The 13,560-nt window shown below is 50.6% G+C and overlaps 1 protein-coding gene across 3 annotated transcripts in view; it reads right to left on the bottom strand.

Moving 5' to 3' along the window:
• CRK (CRK proto-oncogene, adaptor protein) overlaps positions 1 to 11,876 on the bottom strand; it is a 33,964-nt gene extending 22,088 nt beyond the window's left edge. For all 3 annotated transcript variants that reach the window (XM_017865535.1, XM_017865393.1, XM_017865449.1), the window contains exon 1: positions 11,404 to 11,876. In XM_017865535.1, coding sequence (XP_017721024.1) covers positions 11,404 to 11,644 — 241 coding nt within the window. In that variant the 5' untranslated portion in view covers positions 11,645 to 11,876. The remainder of the gene's footprint in view (positions 1 to 11,403) is intronic.
• Positions 11,877 to 13,560: the final 1,684 nt, after the last annotated feature.

A 13,560-nucleotide genomic window follows, 5' to 3' on the forward strand; every position in this document is an offset into this window, starting at 1 on the left:
TTTTTTTTTTTTTTTTGAGACGGACTCTTGCACTGTTGCCCAGGCTGGAGTGCAGTGGCACGATCTCTGCTCACTGCAACCTCCCCATTCTGGGTTCAAGTGATTCTCCTGCCTCAGCCTCCCAAGTAACTGGGACTACAGGCGCCCGCCACCACACCCAGGCAATTTTTTGTATTTTTAGTAGAGATGAGGTTTCACCATGTTGGCAAGGCTGGTCTCAAACTCCTGACCTCTGGTGATCCCACCAACCTTGGCCTCCTAAAGTGTTGGGATTACAGGCGTGAGCCACTGTGCCTGGCCGCAACCTCCACTTTCTGGGCTCACGCAATTCTACAGTCTCAGCTTCCCAAACAGCTGGGCCTCTGGGTACAAACCACCCACCAACACCCAGCTAATAGATATTTTTTAATTTTTACTTTTTTTTTTGAGATGGAGTCTCACTCTGTTGTCCAGGCTGCAGTGCAGTGGTGCAATCTTGGCTCACTGCAAGCTCCGCCTCCCAGGTTCACGCCATTCTCCTGTCTCAGCCTCCTGAGTAGCTGGGACTACAGGTGCCCGCCACCACACCTGGCTAATTTTTTGTATTTTTAGCAGAGATGGGGTTTCACCGTGTTAGCCAGGATGGTCTGGATCTCCTGACATCGTGATCCGCCCGCCTCGGCCTCCCAAAGTGCTGGGATTACAGGTGTGAGCCACCGTGCCCAGCCTTTTTCTTTTTTTTTTTTTAGATGGAGTCTTGTTCTGTAGCCCAGGCTGGAGTGCAGTGGTGCGATCTTGGCTCACTGCAACCTCCGCCTCCCGGGTTCAAGCAATTCTCCTGCCTCAGCCTCCCAAGTAGATTACAGGCATGCACCACCACACCCGGCTAATTTTTTTGTATTTTTAGTGGAGATGGGGTTTTACCATATCTTGAACTCCTGACCTTGTGATCTGCCCGCCTCGGCCTCCCAAAGGGCTGGGATTACAGGCGTGAGCCACCACGTCCGGCCTATTTTCTTAAATAACAGGGTTTTGTCATGTCTCCCAGGCAGGTCTTGATCTCCTGAGCTCAAAGTAATCCTCTTCCCTCTTGGCCTCCCAAAGTGTTGTAATTACAGGCATGAGCCACCTTGCCTGGCCTTGTTAATTTTGAAAGGCAGGTTTTTGCTGTCCAGGATAAACTCCAGTAGCTATGTGCAGACACCACCACTGCACACCATGGCCTTACACTCCTGGCCTGGAGTCATCCTCCTGCCTCAGACTCCCGGGTAGCTGGGACTACAGGTGTGTACCACCACGCCCAGCTAGAGACCTAATTATTTTATTCAATGTTAGAAACATCCTGGCTAACACAGTGAGACCCTGTCTCTACTTAAAAAAAAAAAAAAAAAAAAAACAAAGGCCAGGCAGGGTGGTGCACACCTTCAGTCCCAGCTACTTCGGAGGCTGAGGTGGGAGGATCGATTGGCCTGGGAGGTGGAACCTGCAGTGAGTCAGGATTGTGCCACTGCCCTCCAGCCTGGGTAACAGAGCGAGAGCCTGTCTCTATTAAAAAAAGAAAAAAACCGCAATTCTTCCAGTATGATCAGAAAGCGTACATTTAAAATTCATTCCACTATTGGAGAGAGGTAAAAAGACACAATGTTAACTCTGGAAGCGAATGAAAAGTCCTGCGGGTAGAATGAGTACTGATGAGTACTCTTTCCATCCAAATGCATGATGAGACCGTCTGAAGGAGAGCTGCACACTTCCCACATTACCCAAAGTCCACCTGTGGAATTCACGGCTGTCAGCGTAAAACAGTGAACAGCCCAGACTCGGGAATACTGGCTGTCTCTCCAATTTAAGGCACTGAAAGGGGTGCGAGTGCCAGGACTTTTCTCTACGGCAAACATTCCTCATGCACCAAGAGGGTGATGGCAAAAGTTCCGAGTACAGGACCGGGGAGATGACTTTGGTAATGACTGTAGCAGGCATGGAGTGCTATATCCTGGAGATTCTCTTTACTGAGGAGGATCACTGCAGGTTCAATTCTCCTCTTGTTCAAATGCCACATAGTGTGAACTGGGCTCACTATGACTTTCTTTTTGTTTGGCAATCCCAACAGACACAGAAATGTAAGCAAAATGCCATGGAAAACCTTTGATGTACTTTACTTATATTTTTCTACTCTGACAATGTAATAATTTCATAAAGAAATACCCGTTTCTGTGAACTGCTGGGGGCCATCAAGCTTCATTGATCCAAACTCCAGAAGGAAGGGAGGAGAACAGAACACACCTAAGTGCCAGATAAGCCCAAACCTCACCACAGTTGTGTGTTCCGGCTCCTTTTCTCTCTTTCCTCTCCTTCCAACCACAAACAGCCAAAGGCAGGAAACAGAAGGGCGGGAAAGGAAGGAGGCACAGTCAGCCAGTCTAGAGAACAGAAGCAATGACAGGATTCTCATAGCTATCCAGGACTTGGAAAACCTCAATGACTCGTTCTACATCACCTTGTGTTGGATTTTGAACGTGGAGTTAGGAATTCACACATACAGAAATAAAAATCAACGCAAGGAGGGGATATCCTCTCTGCTTCTCGGTACCTGCTCAACCCATTACTTCTAAGCCTTCTAAGCATTTCCAGCCTCAGGTTATGACCAGTTTTACGAGGCCACTCCCTCCCTGAAGGTTTCACGAAGAACACCTGAGGGCTCTGTGGGCTAAACTAGGCCCAATCACTTCTGACACGGCTACCAGGATACCAGGATACCAGGATACCACAAGAGAGCGCGACTGGATCATCTGCCTCTCCTTGATCTCACAGCACTTTCTCTCTCTTTTTTTTTTTTTTGAGACGGGGTCTCCCTCTGTTGTTCAGGCTGGAGTGCACTGGTGCGATCTTGGCTCACTGCACCCTCCACCTCCCGGGCTCCAGCAATTCTCCCTGCCTCAGCCTCCCGAGTAGCTGGGATTACAGGCGCCCGACACCACACCTGGCTAATTTTTGTATTTTTAGGAGAGACAGGGTTTTCCATGTTGACTAGGCTGGTCTCAAACTCCTGACCTGAAGTGATCCGGCAGCCTCAGCCTCCCAAAGTGCTGGGATTACAGGCATGAGCCACCACACCTGGCCCTCTCTTTTCCCTTCATTCCTCAATTCCTGCTCCCTCCCTTCCTTCTTTGCCTATAGTATTCACAGGGGTTGCTTAGATAAATACCCACCAATACAAAACGCTAAAAAGGCCACTGGCTGGCCAGGCACGGTGACTCGCGCCTGTAATCCCAGCAATTTGGGAGGCTGAGGGAGGCAGATCACGAGGTCAGGAGATCGAGACCATCCTGGCTAACACTGTGAAACCCCGTCTCTACTAAAAATACAAAAAATTAGCCAGGCATGGTGGCAGGCACCTATAGTCCCAGTTAATCAGGCGGCTGAGGCAGGAGAATGGCGGGAACCCAGGAGGCGGAGCTTGCGGTGAGCAGAGATCGGGCCACTGCATTCCAGCTTGGGTAACAGAGTGAGGTGTCTCCAAAAGAGAGAAAAAAAAAAGGCAAGCCACTGGCTTCCATCTGAGAAGATATATGGCTTCCTAAGCAAATAGAACGTTCTAAAAATGGTGGGTATGAGGATGGTCCTTTGCAGGTTTGGTGCATTCTGGCTCTCATTTCCTAGCTGTCTGAGTTATCTAACTTCTGTGTGTCTCACCCCAACTCTGCAAAATGAGGTCAGATACCCATCTAATAAAGTTCCTAAAAGTGGCTAGAGACTGGGCATGGTGGTTCATGCCTGTAATTCTAGCACTTTGGGAGGCAGAGCCAGGCAGATCACCTGAGGTCAGGAGTTCAAGACTAGCCTGATCAACATGGTGAAAACCCATCTCTACTAAAAATGCAAAAATTAGTTGGGCGTGGTGTTGCACGCTTTTGGTCCCAGCTACTGGGGAGGCTGAGGCAGGAGAATTGCTTGAACCTGGGAGGCGAAGGTCGCGATGGGCCGAGAATATGCCATTGCACTCCAGCCTGGGTGACAGGGCGAGACACCATCTCAAAAAAAAAAAAGTGGCTCATACATTATAGGTGCTCAATAAAAAGCAACCAATCCTCCAAATTCCTTCAGCAATTTTCAATTCACCCTCAAATCCAGAGCCCACCGGACCGTTTCCCAGAGAAAATTCCACAGGATCTCAAGATGCTTCTCAAAAGTTCTGTGGTCAGGTAGGTGCAGTGGCTCACACCTGTAATCTCAGCACTTTGGGAGGCTGAGGCAGAAAGATCTCTTTATTTTTTCTGTTTTTTTAAAACCGATTTATTAATCTTTTGGGAGAAATCTCTCGAGGCCAGGAGTGCAAGCCTAGCCTGGGTCATACAGTGAGGCTGTAGTAAGCTATGATGGAGTCACTGCACACCAGCCTGAGCAACAGGGCCATGATGGGGGAAGGTTCTGCAGTCAAACAGGTGTGAAAACCAGCACCCTCTCTTGGAAACTCACAATTCACATAAGCACAGTAAAGACTTGGGGAAGTCCTACAATAAATAAACCTACTCCCTTCACCATGGAATTATTTTGGTTTAAAATCTGTAAGTAGCTCTCACTGAAGTACTTCTCCAGAACCACTGGAGACAAGGCCACTAAGACATCGAGAGTAAGACAAGAGAATCAGGTTTGTGAACTGCCAAGACAAGATGAACGAATGAGAAGCAGAAGCTGAAGGTGTAAAAAGGCAGCAATGGGACATCGGCACTCATGCTACCTCCAGAGAAGAGGCGTGGCCCAGCTGCCAGCCTGGCCTGTAACTCTTCACTACCTTGAGGGGGTATCACAAACTATTAACACCCTAGCTTCTGTCCCACGCCTTGAAAATGAAGCAAGTTTTATGCCCTCCTCCACCCACTAGGGCAACAGGTAGAAGCCTTTGGGATGAGCAGGTAACTGGATGCACCATCTTATTTCCATGTGCTGAACCCAAGGTCAAGGTCCTTTCACACTTAGAGATGCACCCCGCCCAGGCACTTACTCCCTAAGATAAACTGTTTCACCAGTTCCTACCATCCACACCATGCATTCTGGAGCCTCTCAAAGATGAGAAGAGTTTTCCATTTTGCTTCAAAAGCCCCCACACCTCACAGTTATGTTATTAAAATATATATAAAATGCTTACGGAGTACTTAATATGCCAGTACTTAATATGGAATATCATTACAACCCTGAGGTCAGTATTACTATTTCCCTCCTTCACAGATGAGGAAACTGAAGCAGAGAAAAGTTAAACAATTTGCCCAAAGTTACACAATTAGTAAGTGGTAGGTAAATAAGGCCCAAAGCCAGGTTGCACAGCTCAAGCTCATAACGACTCTCCTAACTCACACTCCTTCAGTTTTGTCAACCTGACGACTGGTCAACGTTTAGCTATTCCAAGAGGAAAAAACCAGTTTCTTGCAAGCATTCCAAGGAGGTCCATCTTGAAGCCCAACCTGTCAGAATGTGACCAGGAGACTTGACCAAGCCCTTCCCTATGGCCCCAGGGAACTTTCAAGCTATGGCACCACAGGAAGCCGATGCAAGCTGAGGACAAGACAAGTTAAACACAGGTTCAACAGAAAACGCTGAGAATCCCTGGCCCATTCTGTACCCACGCCTTTGAAAATAAAACCCAGCTGGGCGCGGGGGCTCACGCCTGTAATCCTAACACTTTGGGAGGCCAAGGCAGGCGGATCACTTGAGGTCAGGAGATCGAGACCAGCCTGGCCAACATGGTGAAACCCCATCTCTACTAAAAATAACAAAAAAATTAGCTGGGCGTGGTGGCATGCACCTGTAGTTCCAGCTACTCAGGAGGCTGAGGCAGGAGAATGGCTTGAGCAGGGAGGGGGAGTTTGCAGTGAGCTGAGATCACCCCACTGCACCCCAGCCTGGGCGACAGAGCGAGACTCCATCGCAAAAATAAAAAATAAAGTAGTAACAATTTTAAAAAGTTTCTTCATCATTGACTTGAAATAGCAGATGTGTATTGTCTGCATGATAAAGCCAGTGGCATGATCTCGGCGCACTGCAACCTCCGCCTCCCGGGTTCAAGCGATTCTCGTGCCTCAATCTCTCTAGTAGCCAGGATTACAGGCACATGCCACCACACCCTGCTAATTTTTGTATTTTTTAGGGGAGATGGGGTTTCACCATGTTGGCCAGGCTGGTCTCTAACTCCTGGCCTCAAATGATCCGCCCGCCTTGGCCTCCCAAACTGCTGGGATTACAGGCGTGAGCCACCGCACCCAGCCTCTTCTTGCCATTCTTTAATTCTAGTCTTTAAAAAAGCCTGGGTTGGATGCAGCTGTACATGCTGGTAGTCCCAGCTACTCAGAGCCTGAGTCAGGAGGACTGCCTGCCCCAAAGTTAAGGGCTGTAGTGTACTATGACTGTGCTTGTCAACAGCCACTGCACTCCAGTCTGAGCAACACAGTGGGAAAAAAAAAACACACAAGGCCAAGACGGGCAGATTACCTGAGGTCAGGAGTTCGAGACCAGCCTGGCCAACACGGTGAAACCTGTGTCTACTAAAAATACCAAAAAAAAAAATTAGCGGGGCATGGTGGCGCATGCCTGTAATCCTGCTACTCGGGAGGCTGAGGCAGGAGAATCACTTGACCCAGGGAAGGGGAGGTTTCAGTGAGCCGAGACTGCACCACTGCACTCTAGCAGCCTGGAGGACAACAAGAGCGAAACTCCGTCCAAAAAAACAAAACAAACAAAAAACACCAAGACTTAGATTCCAGGGCAGAGGCAAAGTACTGAGGATATTGAGGATACAGACCTCCACGTGCACTGCTGAGACCCCAAAAGGACGCTGGTTCTGATAGAGTGTAGTGTAAAAGGGTCAGTTCTCAGGTCAGAATGCCTAGGTTCAACTTCGGAAAGTCATTTCCTAGCTGTGTGACCTTAAGCAAGTTACTGAATTTGAGTGTTTCCTCCTGTATAAAATAGGAATATTTTAATAAATGGAGATCATATTACTTATCTCACCACACTGTCCTAGACAGCAGGTGAAATAAGGCACATAAAGTACTCAAGCAAAGTGCCTGGCACAGAATAACCAGTCAATAAACATTAGTTATTAATATTGTATATGCCTCTCTAAAATTCAAGACATTTCTCTGTGTGACTTCAAAAGGACTTGGTGAGGGGAAGAACAAAGATTCAGTACTTAGCACTTGAGATTTGTGAGGTACAAAGTAATTCTGAGGTTATACAGACAGGCCGGGCGCGGTGGCTCAGGCCCAGCACTTTGGGAGGCCGAGGCGGGTGGATCATCAGAGTTCAGGAGATCCAGACCAGCCTGGCCAACATGGCAAAACCCCATCTCTACTAAAAAAAATACAAAATTAGCTGAGCATGGTGGTGGGCCTCTGTAATTCCAGCTACTCAGGAGGGTGAGGCAGGAGAATCGCTTGAACCTGGGAGATGGAGGTTGCAGTGAGTCAATATTGCGCCATTGCACTCCGGCGTGGGAGACAAAAAAAAAAAAAACAGGCCATAAATGGAGATCATATTACTTATCTCACCACACTGTCCTAGACAGCAGGTGAAATAAGGCACATAAAGTACTCAAGCAAAGTGCCTGGCACAGAATAACCAGTCAATAAACATTAGTTATTAATATTGTATATGCCTCTCTAAAATTCAAGACATTTCTCTGTGTGACTTCAAAAGGACTTGGTGAGGGGAAGAACAAAGATTCAGTACTTAGCACTTGAGATTTGTGAGGTACAAAGTAATTCTGAGGTTATACAGACAGGCCGGGCGCGGTGGCTCAGGCCCAGCACTTTGGGAGGCCGAGGCGGGTGGATCATCAGAGTTCAGGAGATCCAGACCAGCCTGGCCAACATGGCAAAACCCCATCTCTACTAAAAAAAATACAAAAATTAGCTGAGCATGGTGGTGGGCCTCTGTAATTCCAGCTACTCAGGAGGGTGAGGCAGGAGAATCGCTTGAACCTGGGAGATGGAGGTTGCAGTGAGTCAATATTGCGCCATTGCACTCCGGCGTGGGAGACAAAAAAAAAAAAAACAGGCCAGGCATGGTGGCTCAAGCCTGTAATCCCAGCACTTTGGGAGGCCGAGACGGGTGGATCACGAGGTCAGAAGATCGAGACCATCCTGGCTAACACGGTGAAACCCCGTCTCTACTAAAAAATACAAAAAACTAGCCGGGCGAGGTGGCGGGCACCTGTAGTCCCAGCTACTCGGAGGCTGAGGCAGGAGAATGGCATAAAGCCGGGAGGCGGAGCTTGCAGTGAGCTAAGAACCGGCCACTGCACTCCAGCCCGGGCGACAGAGCGAGACTCCGTCTCAAAACAAAACAAAACAAAACAAAACAAAACAAAACAGACAGCAACTGGGCCAGGCACAGTGGCTCACACTTGCAATTCCAGCACTTTGGGAGTCTGAAGCGGGAGGATCTACTGAGACCAAGAATTTGAGAGCAGCCTGGACAACACAGTGAAACCCCTCATCTCCACAAAAAAATGTTAAACAGTTAACCAGGCATGGTGGATATGCCTGTAGTCCCCGCTACTCAGGAGGCTAAAGTGGGAGGATGGTTTGAGCCCGGGAGGTCAAGGCTGCAGTGAGCTGTGTTCATGCCACTGCACTCCAGCTTGGGAGACAAAGGCCCTGTCTCAGAAGAGAGAAAAAGACAGCAACTGAATCGTAGAAAATGGGGTACAACATGGCAGAATTATCACAATACTCGTGAATTTTCCACACCCCATCCACAAACGTTGGCAATCTTCACCTTCTTTCCTGAGCCAAGGAACTGAGTTCTTATCTGTTTTGAAAAGGTGGTGCTCCATTATCCAGGTAAGTCTTGAGATATAAAAATGGTTAAGCTAAGATGTGGAAAAATATCAAGCTAACAAACCTGCCGGCTGCCATTTTCAACTCTGGCAACCAACAAACACAAACAAAAGGCTGAAAAGTGAGTTTCAGTAACAGTTTGCCATTATGTTACTACATATAATGCAAAACCCCAGATACCATGCAGGTGGCATCAAAGTAGAATATATCTGGTTCAGGGCCAACACAGGTTCATCAATATTCCCCTCTCATAATACCATTAAACTGGCCAGAATGAGAAAGATCTATAATAATTTGTGAACTTAGAGACCCCATACTCATTTTTTAAAAATAGTTATGTGTTGGGCTGGGTGTGGTGGCTCACACCTGTAATCCCAGTACTTTGGGAGGCTGAGGCGGGCAGATCACCTGAGGTCAGGAGTTCGAGACCAGCCTGGTCAACATGGCGAAACCCCATCTCTACTAAAAATACAAAAACTAGCCAGGCATGGTGGCGTGTGCCTGTAATCTCAGCTACTAGGGAGGCTGAAGCAAGAGAATCCTTTGAACCCACGACGTAGAGATTGCAGTGAGCTGAGATTGCACCACTGAACTCCAGGCTGGGCAACAAAAGCGAAACTACGCCTCAAACAAAGCTGGGTGCGGTGGCTCACACCTGTAATCCCAGCACTTTGAAGGGGCAAAGGCGAGTGGATCACCTGAGGTCAAGAGTTCAAGACCCACCTGGCCAACCTGGTAAAACCCCATCTCTACTAAAAATACAAAAATTAGCTGGGCGTGGTGACAGGCACTGGTAATCCCAGCTACTTAGGAGGCTGAAGCAGGAGATCACTTGAACCCAAAAGGCGGAGGCTGCAGTGAGACAAGATGGCGCCATTGCACTCCAGCCTGGGTGACAGAGAGAGACTCCGTCTCAAAATAAATAAGTAATAAATAAATATATAAAATAAGAAAAAAATTGGTATGTGTTCGCCAGGCGCGGTGGCTCATACCTGTAATCCCAGCACTTTGGGAGGGTGGATCACCTGAGGTCAGGAGTTTGAGACCAGCCTGACCAATCTGGTGAAACCTCATCTCTACTAAAAATACAACATTAGCTGGTTGTGGTGGCGGGTGCCTGTAATCCCAGCTACTCGGGAGGCTGAGGCAGGAGAATCTTGAACCCGGGAGCCCCGGGGAGGTGAAGGTGGCCATAAGCCGAGATCGCGCTACTGCGCTCCAGCATGGGCGACAGAGCGAGACTCTGTCTCAGGAAAAAGTAAAATAAAAATTGGTATGTGGTAACAACAAACAGACTGCCTATTCAATTCTCTATTTCTGGCGGGAGCGAGTAAATCTAAATTATAACTATCCTACAAGAGAAAGTCTACAGAGGATGGCTCAGGAGCTTCCTGATTCATAGGAGACTAGTCTGAACCCAGTCTCAGCGGCCAAGAAGAAACAGCTTCGACTTGCCAACAGTGTGAAGGCACGAGGACTCCTGATGCTGTTAAACAGATACACATACAATGAGAACCCCAGAATTACTTTGTACCTCATAAATCTCCAGTAGTAAGGGCATCTATCTATTCCCTTAAAACACTCCCAAATCAACTTCAATGGCATCGGAAAGACAGTCAATCTCAGGGATCCCTGGCAAGGAAAACCCGGCGCAGGTAATTTATGTTCTTGGCGTAGAGTCTGTTCCCAACATCCAGAAAGACTCAGCCCGCAGCCCCATCTTACTGAGCAAGGTCACGCCCTGAAGTACACACTGACAATGTTTAAGTCCAAGGAAAATGAAGTTCCAGTCACTTCCAGGGAAGGGTCTGTTTCCACTGCCTCACTTCTGGTTTATTTTCTGAAATAAAATGTCTTTCCTCCACTCAACACTTTGAAAACCAGAACCCTCTACCGGCGGACAGTCTTCGGGACGCTTAGATCTCTTGCACACAGCCAGGCATCGCCTTAAACTGGGTTGGGCTGGTCACTGAAGGCTTTCTTCTATCACTTAATTCACCACCTTCGTCCTCCAAGGGGGAAGAGGACGGTACAAGGATTTTGGAAAAATGCCCAAGAAAGGAAAAAACTAACCGGTTTCCTGAGGGTGTCTCCATCCCTCCCGGCCAGTTTGTGGCGACTTCCTACCAAAGGCCACCAGGGGAGCACGGCCAAACCCGGCTCTCCAACACGGCAGGAAACGTTTCCAGCCTAAAAGCCACTTGTAGGATTATCGGATTCATTCTGGGCGCCGCTGCCAAGTGATGCCCCCGCAGTGCCAACATCTCCCTCAGCTCTTTGTCCCCACGTTGCCTTGCCCTGCCCTACCCTTACGCCTGGCCCGGGAGCCAGCCCCACCCTGGGGCCGAAGCAGTTCCCCTTCCCCCGGGCTGCCCTTCCCAGGCACACCCCGGGGCCTCGGTCCGCGGCTCCTCCTCCCCCACACTCCTGCTCCCCGGGTGGGAATGAGCCCGAGCAGCCGGCGGGCCCCTGCCAAGGTCACACAGCCCTCTGCCCACGACCCCGAGGGTCCGATCTCGAGAAGCAGCCAGCCAGGCTGGGAGTTCCGCGGCCCTCACCCCGCCCAGGGCCCCCCGTCCCGTCAGTCCCTTACCGGGCGGAGGTTGGGCGGGCGACGGTGGCACTGGCGGGCGCGGGCCGCTGCTGTTGATGATGTAGTGGGAGACGCGCGAGTTCTCTGAGACGCTGAGCACATAGTCCCCGGGGCTGGTGCTCGAGTCCCGCACCAGGAACACCCCGTGCCGCTGGCCCTGCAGCAGCGCCACCGCCTCCTGCCGACTCAACCGCCCCCAGTACCAGCTACTCCGCTCCTCCGAGTCGAAGTTGCCCGCCATGGCTGCCTCCGCGCCTAAACGCTGGGGTGCCGCCGCCGCGCGCGCCCCTCCGGCCCCCGGCGCCCGCCGCCCAGCGGAGCGGCTCCGGTTTCAGCTTCACAGCAGCGCCCGAAATGGCGGCGGCAGCCGCGGGCCTTCCCCACCGGAAATGACGCGCTCCCTGCCCGAGGGAGGCTGCCGGGAAGGGGCCTGCGGCCCGCCATTGGGAGAAGGGCAAGGCGCCCTCGCGCGCGCACTGCGCATGCGGCCTCATGGGCGGTGCCGCCCTGCCCGGCCCAGGGCTGAGGGGGATGGGAGGCGGGGTCTAGGGCCCGGGGGCGGGGCCTCGCAGCCCGCAGAGACGTGCGCCTGCGCCGCCGACCGCAAGGTGCTGTTTCAGGTTCGCGTTCCTGGACGGCCCGGGACTTCTAGGCAGCGGCTCCCAGGCAGAATTGCAGGAGAAAAGATGCGTGTGGCGCTGGGGCCTCAGTTCTCGGCCAGACTTCCTGGGATATCAGTCTGTTTTTCTTTTCCGTTTTTTTCTTTTTTCAGACGGAGTGTCACTCTGTCCCCAGGCTGGAGTGCAGTGGCGCGATCTCGGCTCACCGCAACCTCTGCCTCCCGGGTTCAAGCGATTCTCCTGCCTCAGCCTCCCTAGTAGCTGGGACTACAGGCGAGCGCCACCACGCCTGGCTAATTTTTGTATTTTTAGTAGAAACGGGGTTTCGCCATGTTGGCCAGGCTGGTCTCGAACTCCTGACCTCGGGTGATCCACCCGCCTCGGCCTCCCAAAGTGCTGGGATTACAGGCGAGAAACATTGCGCCCGGCCATGTCAGTCTGTTTCTTCTCGTTCCTCTAGCTTCTCCACAGGCCGGCTGACGTTCTCATTTTCATTGATTCATTCAGGACATTGTTATTGACACTCCACCTGCACTGCGGGTGCAAAGGTGATGGAGGCTGGGCCCTGCACTCCTCGAACTCACACACCAGTGAGAGGAACCAGGAAACTGCATGACAAAAGGATGACAAATGCTGACAAACGCTATCATGGGAAATGGACATGAACACAGAGCAGAGCGCCCCTCCATCCAGTCTGTGGAGCAATCCAGGAGGGCTTCCCAGAGGAGGTAGCATGTGTTGACCGCTGAGTGACAAATGGGGACGGATATTCAAAGCAAAGGGAGCAGAGTGTGCCAAGCCACGTGAAGTACAGAGTTCTCCTCTCTTTTGAGGCTTTGGGGTCACCTTCCCAGATACTTCTAAACACTAAATTGTAGCCAGGGGCATCTCCTACTCTCACTGCTATCATGATCACTCTGGTCTGTGTTCCGGCTCGCTGGTGCCCTTTCGTCTGGCTGCCCCTAATTGCACTGCAAACAGCTCCCACTGAGTTTTCTAAAATACAGATCTGGCCGGGCACGGTGGCTCACGCCTGTAATCTCAACACTTTGGCAGGCTGAGGCAGGCGGATCACTTGAGGTCAGGAGTTTGAGACCAGGCTGACCAATATGGTGAAACCGTGTCTCTGCTAATACAAAAATTAGCTGGGCGTGATAGCGGGTGCCTGTAATCCCAGCTACTCAGGAGGATGAGGCAGGAGGATCGCTTGAACCCGGGAGGCGGAGGTTGCAGTGAGCTGAGATCCCACCATTACACTCCAGCCTGGGCGACAGAGGGAGATCGTGTCTCAAAAAAATATATATGTATACAAATCTGAATGTGTTGCTACCTTGTGTAAAACGTTTAACAGTCTTCAGGTGTTCAAACTCCCAGGTTAGCTTAGAGCATAAAATTGAGCCATAGTCTCCCTCTCTCTCTCTCTTTTTTTTTTTCAGATGGATTCTTGTTCTGTCGCCCAGGCTGGAGTGCAGTGGCGCCATCACAGCTCACTGCAACCGCCACCTCCCAGGTTCAAGTGATTCTCCCTGCCTTAGCC

This window comes from Rhinopithecus bieti, unplaced genomic scaffold (genome assembly GCF_001698545.2).
Source record: "Rhinopithecus bieti isolate Rb0 unplaced genomic scaffold, ASM169854v2 scaffold_22, whole genome shotgun sequence".
In the NCBI taxonomy this organism is placed as follows: Eukaryota; Metazoa; Chordata; class Mammalia; order Primates; family Cercopithecidae; genus Rhinopithecus; species Rhinopithecus bieti.